General features: G+C 32.9%; 1 protein-coding gene across 1 annotated transcript; it reads left to right on the top strand.

Annotated features, from left to right (window-relative positions):
- Positions 1-219: 219 nt before the first annotated feature.
- LOC142520648 (sterol carrier protein 2) lies at positions 220-1,983 on the top strand. Its single transcript, XM_075623722.1, has 4 exons — positions 220-440; positions 531-591; positions 1,533-1,635; positions 1,716-1,983. Exons 1-4 carry the CDS (start codon positions 312-314, stop codon positions 1,795-1,797), a joined length of 375 nt encoding a protein of 124 aa, XP_075479837.1. The 5' UTR covers positions 220-311; the 3' UTR covers positions 1,798-1,983.
- The last annotated feature ends 6,582 nt before the right edge of the window (positions 1,984-8,565 follow it).

The raw sequence follows: 8,565 nt of genomic DNA, 5'->3' as shown, positions 1-8,565 counted from the left end.
AATACATACTCCTCGTGGGAACGATACTTTACTTATATATATTAAAAATTGACAACCGTGCGCTTGCGAGCGGAAAACGCACAACAATCACCAACTTCAAACTACGTGAGAAATTCATTGTCGGTAAATTTTTTGACTCCGGAAAGAGTAGATTTATTGTATATTAAAAGTAAAATAAATAATAATAATAATAATATATATGACTAGTCTAGGACGGACACTGTAGATTACCCGTCCCACCCATCTCTATTTAATGCCCACCAACATGACTCCAATTCGAGAGCGGCAGACACACCACCGAGAATTCTGCGATGGCGGACTCAACGAATCTCAAATCCGACGCTATTATGGAGCAGATGAAGCTCCACATGTCCACCGATGCCGGGAAACAACTCAAGGAGAAGATTGGACTCGTTTATCAGATCAATATAGCTCCCAAGGTTGATCATTTTGTTTTTTCAAATTTCTGTTTGGGTCTGTTGTTGAATCGATTTATTTAATTTTGTTGATTTTGATTTTTGAATTGGCAGAAAATTGGATTCAATGAGAAGTCGTTTGTGGTCGATTTGAAGAAAGGGGAGGTTAAAGATGGTTAGGGTTCTTGTGCTCTGCTCGATTCCCTGTTTATCATGATACTTCTGTTGACTTAAAAACAAATTCCGATTCCCTGTTTATCATGATTCCAATGGGTGATGGTTGGCTGCCGAATCCAATGGGGGCCATTGGATTGATTTAATTGTTTTGATGAGATCTAGGAGAATTCATAAGTTGATCTTGAACAGAAGCATGGTTCGCCATGGTTCCCTTTGTTCCGGTTTTATGGCTGCATCCTTGAATGATGGCGGCTTTTCTTTGTTTTTTTACTTGAGTAGCTCAACAATGTTTTGAGTTTTAGCTATATTCGAAATATCTGGGAAATTTTATAATCTAGACAACATAACCATAAAAGGTAGCTACAAATAATTGAATACCTAGATTTTTATTAGAACTGAAGAAAAGATAGGCATTGAATCAATAATTTGTGGACATTTCTCTATCTAATTTGGTAACTTTTCCATAGACACTAATTAGTTATCCATCAGAAGTTTGAGCCTCCATATTAGAATTTGGCAACTTTACCATAGATCTAAGTAGTTATCCATCAGAAGTCTTGAGCCACCATATTAGAATTTTTTAGCCGCCTTTGCGAAGAGATGAGAACCAACGGAATCAAAATTCTCGAGTCTTCCTTAGATTTCCCATGTCTTTCTTTCTGCAGAGCATAACTGCAGCTAATTTGAATATTTTTCAAATATATCATGATACATCTTTTCGACCTTGCCATCAAAATACGATGCACAAAAATTTGAGTTTCAGGGAGCATGAGAATAAGTCCCTTTTACTCAGCAGAGAGTTGAGTCCACATTGCTAACTAGACTGATGTGCTCATGTTGTTCATGTCACATGAATTTTGACTAGAGATATTTTCAAGAACTTTAATTGAAACAGGTCGTCAGTATAATCTTTGTGATTTCAAATCTTTAACTCTACAGGGCCATACGAGGATGGGAAGCCAGACGCAACATTCTCCTTTAAAGATGACGATTTCGTCAAGATTGCGACTGGGAAGATGAACCCACAGATTGCTTTCATGAGGTGATCTGTTTGAACCTAATGTGTAAATCGATTTTGTTTATACATATAAATGAATTCGAATATTGCGAAACCAAATGTAGGGGTGCAATGAAGATAAAGGGTAGTATCAGCGCGGCGCAGAAATTTACCCCAGATATCTTCCCCAAGCCTTCAAAGATGTGAGCACAATAAGGTTACCAAGTAAACAAGGCAAACCTAGGGATCTTATTTCTGTATAATGTTATTTAGAAATTATATTGTTGGTCAAATGTGTTGTCTTGAAGGGGTGTAATGGGAGCTCTATGAATATTTGCTCATTTAAATACCAACAATTAATTTATATAATAAGCAAAAAATTATTCTATTTGATATATAGATTCAATAGAACATTTAAATTATTTAATTTTTTATTACCTAATTTTTTATTTGATTTATATTTATCTTTGTTTCTACAGACAACACAATGTAATGTTTTAGTCCATTTAAATTTTCAATTAATTAATTAATGTCAAAAACTTGTGTGAGACGGTCTCACGGGTCGTATTTTGTGAGATAGATTTCTTATTTGGGTCATCCATGAAAAAATATTATTTTTTATGCTAAGAGTATTACTTTTTATTGTGAATATCGGAAAGATTCGTGAGACCGTCTCACAAGAGACCTACTCTTAATTAATTCCAAATAGATTGATAACCACTAGATTAATTATAGTACGATTAGACAATGTTTCAAGTTTCCATAAATAATTCCATAATAATTTTTTTTCGTATCTCATGTTTATTTTATTATATTATCAAACCATTAATTATTTATTTGATATCAATCAAATTATTGAATTCAAATTACAATATTAGTATTAATAAATAATATTGTTAGTATTTTATTAATTATTATAAAAACAAAATGGTAATTTATCAATTAAATCAAATGTTATATTAATTATATTTTTTTATTTTTATAATATTAGATTAATAATCTATATATTATTATTTTATCTTTAGCTTTAAACTGTGCTTAAATGTGATCAAGTTCACATTTGATTCAACGTAATAAAAAAAGACTATAAACCTAGGGGTGAATATTTAGTTGGTTCGGTTATCGTCGGAAACAAATTTTCTCAAACCAAAAAATTGAAACTCATTTTATCAAACTAAATTCAAATAAAACGAACATAATAAAAATCGGTTAATTAACCGATTTTTTTAAAAAACTTAAAAGTAAGAGAGAAATGACAATACTGTTGAAAATATGAAAAATATTTTTGTTGAAAATTATAATGTTGAATGTTGAAAATTAGGTAAAATTAGGTGTTGAATATTGAAAATTAGTGTGTGATAATGTATGTAATGATGAAATTGTTTTTAGATTGTTTTCCAAAGAAATCCTATAAATAGGTCTCAATTTGTAAAGATTTGATACAATTGAGTAGAGAGAAAAATATTATAAAGTGTGTAGTTTGGTAAATTTTGAGAGTTTGAGATTTTTACTTTTTACCATAAATTTTTACTTTTTCACAACACGTTATCAGCACGAAGTTCTAAAAGTCCTACACACTTTTCCAAGCTCCAAACAGAAGAAAAAGGTAACAAAAGTAATAATATTTATTTTACTGTTATTTATTTATTGTGTATATATTTAATATATAATATAATGTTATTATTAGAAATAATAAAAATAAATTTTTCAAAAACTTGTTATAAATCCTGGGAGGATGTTAAGACGACATCCCACACTTCCGGTAAGGGATACGACAAGTATAAAAGCCTATAAGGTTTTTAAACAAAATAACTTACGACACTTCATTATAATAATGTGATATGATATACATAATTATTTAAACATCACTAATATTATATACACCATATTATTACCATAAAATTATACAAATACATACATTTATTTTTTTGTACACCAACGGTCATAAACGGTAACAAAACGGCTAGTTTTTGCCCTATAAATATGATCTCACTAACTCTTTCAATCACTCCAACTTTCTCCTATTCTCTAAAAATTATTCTTCATCAAATTTTCGAAGAAAAAAGAAGATGGCTTTCTCAAGGTTATTTTTAATTATTTTGGTTATCATACTCACGAGTCTTTTATTTATCGGAGAATATCCTCCTCGTGTGTTTTCTTTATTTTTATAAATGCTTGTACTTGTTGTTTATCCATTACTTTGTATTGCAATATTCATTAACTAATAAAATGCATCATAATTTTTTAGTACCACAATGTCAAATTTGAAAAAGCTCGAATTTGTTGCGCTCGACATCACGAGAAAAAATTATATGCCATGGACTCTCGATATAGAAATGCATCTTGAGTCATTGGGTCTAAGCGAGACCATTAAAGAAAATGTATATCTTCATCACAAGAAAAAGCAAAAGCTATAATATTTTTGCGTCGACATCTCGATGAAGGTTTAAAATGTGAATATCTCATCGAAAAAGATCCCATGGCTTTGTGGAAAGGATTGAAAGAAAGATTTGAACATATAAGGGAAGTTATACTTCCGACCGCCCGTGATGAATGGAATATGTTAAGATTCCAAGATTTTAAGAAAGTCAGTGATTATAATTCAGCGATGTATCGAATAATCTCGCAACTAAAATTTTGTGGACATGAGGTTACAGAATCGGAAATGCTTGAAAAAACATTTTCCACGTTTCACGCATCAAATATAACTTTACAACAACAATATAGAGTGCGTGGATTTGCGAGATATTCTGAGCTCATCGCCTGTCTTCTTGTGGCGGAAAAGAACAATGAACTATTAATGAGAAATCATCAGTCCCGACCCACTGGATCAACATCATTTCCAGAAGTAAATGCTGTGAGTAAAAATGAATTTAAACCTGGAAACCAAAATCAAATCCAGAGACAAGTTTTTGGTCGAGGTCGAGGTCGTGGTCGTGGACGTGGACGTGGAATTGGTCGTGGTCGTGGTCGAGGCCGTGGTTTTGAAAACAATAGAGATAGTTATTTTTATAACTCATCTCAAAAGGGCGTCACGAACCATCCACAGAAAAGGCATCATGAGAACATGAGTGTTAATGAAAATCACTCGAAAAGATTTGAAAGTTCTTGTTTCAGATGCGGCACTCCAGGACATTGGTCTCGTATTTGTCGAGCCCCCGAGCACCTTTGCAAGCTCTATAAAGAATCAATAAAGGGGAAAGAAAAAGAGACCAACTTCACTGAACGAAGTGACCGTTTGAGTGATTCAACTCATTTTGATGCTGCTGATTTTATGAATGATTTCTCTGGAAATGATCAATATGTTGGTGGGATAGAAATGAACAATATTGATGCTACAGATTTTCTCAATGATTTCTCTGAAAATGAACAATATAATGGTAGAATATAAATGTACAATAATTTATTTTTCATGTATTCATATAATAATGTTTTATTGTACAATTATGATATGTATTATATTTACATATGTATTGTCAGTAGTTTTATTTCATTGCATATTTTTTTTGAAGTTCAAATATGGAAAATGCTATGAGCAAAGCTGAAGTTTGCATACCCGATAGTGGTACAACGCACACTATCCTCCGAGATAAAAGATATTTCTTGGAACTAAAACCAACAAAAACAACGGTGAATACAATATCAGGTCCTGTAGACTTGATTAAAGGATGTGGTAAAGCACAATTTTTGTTACCTAATGGTACAAAATTTTTGATCAATGATGCTTTATATTCACCACAATCGAAAAGAAATTTGTTGAGTTTTAATGATATATATTCTCATGGTTATGATACTCAAACAATGAATGAAGGGAATGAGAAGTATATGTGTCTTATCACATATAAATCAGGAAAGAAATATGTGATTGAAAAACTACCAATGCTCCCTACTGGATTGCATTATACACATATAAGTCCCATTGAATCAAACATGGTAGTTGATAATTCTTCAATATTAACCAATTGGCATGATCGATTAGGACATCCTGGTTCAACAATGATGCGAAGAATTATAGAAAATACACATGGTCATCCGCTGAAAGACCAGAAGATCTTTCAGAATAATAAGTTTCAATGTAAAGCATGTTCTCTTGGAACACTTATTATAAGACCATCACCAGCCAAAATCCAAACTGAATCACCAATGTTTCTTGAACGTATTCAGGGTGATATTTGTGGACCAATCCATCCACCATGTGGACCATTCAGATACTTTATGGTATTGATTGATGCCTCCAGCAGATGGTCACATGTATGTTTATTGTCAACTCGAAATGTTGCATTTGCAAGATTACTTGCTCAAATAATAAAATTGAGGAATCAATTTCCCGATTATACAATCAAGAAAATTAGACTTGATAATGCTGGTGAATTTACTTCACAAACTTTCAATGATTATTGTATGTCTATGGGAATCATTGTTGAGCATCCTGTTGATCATGTACATACACAGAATGGATTGGCTGAATCATTGATTAAACGTCTGCAAATGATTGCTAGATCAATTATTATGAAAACAAAACTCCCTATTTCTATATGGGGACATGCAATTTTACATGCTGCTTCATTAATTCGCATCAGACCAAGTGCATATCATAAATACTCCCCATTGCAGCTTGCATTTGGTAAAGAACCAGACATTTCTCATCTGAGAATTTTTGGATGTATGGTGTATGTGCCTATTGCACCACCGCAACGAAAGAAAATGGGACCTCAAAGAAAGGTTGGAATTTATATCGGTTATGATAGTCCATCAATCATTAGATATCTTGAACCTCAGACAGGCGACGTGTTCACAACACGTTTTGCTGATTGTCATTTTAATGAGAAAATCTTCCCAATGTTAGGGGGAGAACAGAAACATACCGAAAAAGAAATTACATGATATGTATCATCATTGTTACATCTGGATCCAAGAACAAAACAATGTGAAAAAGACATACAGCAAATTGTGCACTTGCAAAGAATAGCAAATCAAATACCAGATGCATTTGCAGACACAAAAGGGGTAACTAAATCATATATACATGCTGAAAATGACCTTGCTCGAATTGAAATTCCGAAGAAACAAATTGAAGATACTCATGATGTCATTAAACGCCTGAAGCGTGGAAGGCCAGTCGGTTTCAAGGATAAAAATCTTCGAAAAAGAAAATTCATAGAGAAACACGATGATCACAAAATAAAGAATGATGTTCCTGAAGAAACACATGATGATCACAAAATAGAGAATGGTGTTCCTGAAGAAACACATGATGATGAAAATGTTCTGTCAGAACCACAAACTGACGAGAATCATGAAATCTCTATCAATTATATTAATACTGGAAAAATATGGAACCGAAAAGATATATAAGAAATTGATGATATATTTTCTTATAATGTGGCAATCGACATCATAAATAATAATGAAGATCATGAACCAAAATCTTTTGGTGAATGTAAAAATCGGCAGGATTGGATAAAATGGAAAGAAGCCATCCAGGTTGAATTGGATTCGCTAAATAAACGTAATGTTTTTGGACCTATAGTCCTTACACCTGAAGGTGTAAAACCTGTTGGATACAAATGGGTTTTTATTCGAAAGCGAAATGAGAAAAATGAAATAGTAAGATATAAAGCACGACTTGTTGCGCAAGGTTTTTCTCAAAGGCCTGGAATTGATTATGAAGAAACGTATTCTCCCGTGATGGATGCAATTACGTTTCGGTATTTGATTAGCTTGGTGGTATCTGAAAATTTTGAAATGCGTCTTATGGATGTTGTTACAGCTTACTTATATGGATCACTTGATAGTAATATATACATGAAAATCCCTGAAGGATTTAAGATGCCTGAAGCACAAAGTTCAAAACCCAGAGAATGTTATTCTGTGAAATTACAAAGATCATTATATGGGTTAGAGCAATCCGGTCGAATGTGATATAATCGACTAAGTGATCACTTGATGAAAAAGGGATATGTAAATAATTCAATATGCCCTTGTGTTTTCATTAAGAAAACAACATACGGATGCGTAATTATTGTTGTATATGTTGATGATTTAAACATCATTGGAACGAATAAGGAAATTCAAGAAGTTGTGTCATACTTGAAGGAAGAATTTGAAATGAAGGATCTTGGAAATATCAAGTATTGTCTGGGTTTACAAATTAAACAAAAAGAATGTGGAATATTTGTTCACCAGACAAATTATACAGAAAAGATCCTTAAACGTTTTAATATGGATAAATCAAATCCTTTAAGTACTCCAATGGTTGTTAGATCATCAAACATAGAAAAGGATCCATTCCGTCCATGTGAAGATGATGAAGATATTCTTGGTCCATAAGTACCATATCTAAGTGCTATCGGTGCCCTTATGTATCTTACAAATTTTACAAGACCTGATATATCTTTTGCCGTAAATTTGTTGGCAAGATTTAGCACATATCCAACAAAGAGACACTGGAACGGAATTAAACATATATTCCGTTATCTACGAGGAACGACAGACTTGGGACTTTTGTATTCAAAAGATGCTAATCCAAGTATAATTGGTTATGCCGATGCTGGATACTTATCTGATCCACACAAGGCACGTTCCCAAACTGGATATGTATTTACTCGTGGAGGCACTGCAATTTTTTGGCGTTCACAGAAACAAACGCTTGTAACAACTTCATCAAATCATGCCGAGATTATTGCACTACATGAAGCAAGCCGTGAATGTGTGTGGTTAAAATCAATGAGCCAACATATCCAAATCTCATGTGGATTGTCATTCGACGAGAAGCCTGTGATACTATATGCAGATAATGCTGCATGTGTAGCTCAAATGAAAGAAGGATACATAAAAAGCGATAGAACTAAACATATTCCTCCTAAGTTCTTCGCATTCACCAAGGAGCTTGAGAAGAATAAATGTATTGATGTTCGTCACATTCAATCAAGTGAAAACTCATCAGATCTCTTCAAAAAGGCACTTCCTACGACA

This window comes from Primulina tabacum, chromosome 12 (assembly GCF_025594145.1).
Source record: "Primulina tabacum isolate GXHZ01 chromosome 12, ASM2559414v2, whole genome shotgun sequence".
Lineage (NCBI taxonomy): Eukaryota > Viridiplantae > Streptophyta > Magnoliopsida > Lamiales > Gesneriaceae > Primulina > Primulina tabacum.
The sequence above is the reverse complement of the archived record's forward strand: the minus strand, read 5'-3'. Positions and strand labels throughout refer to the sequence as shown.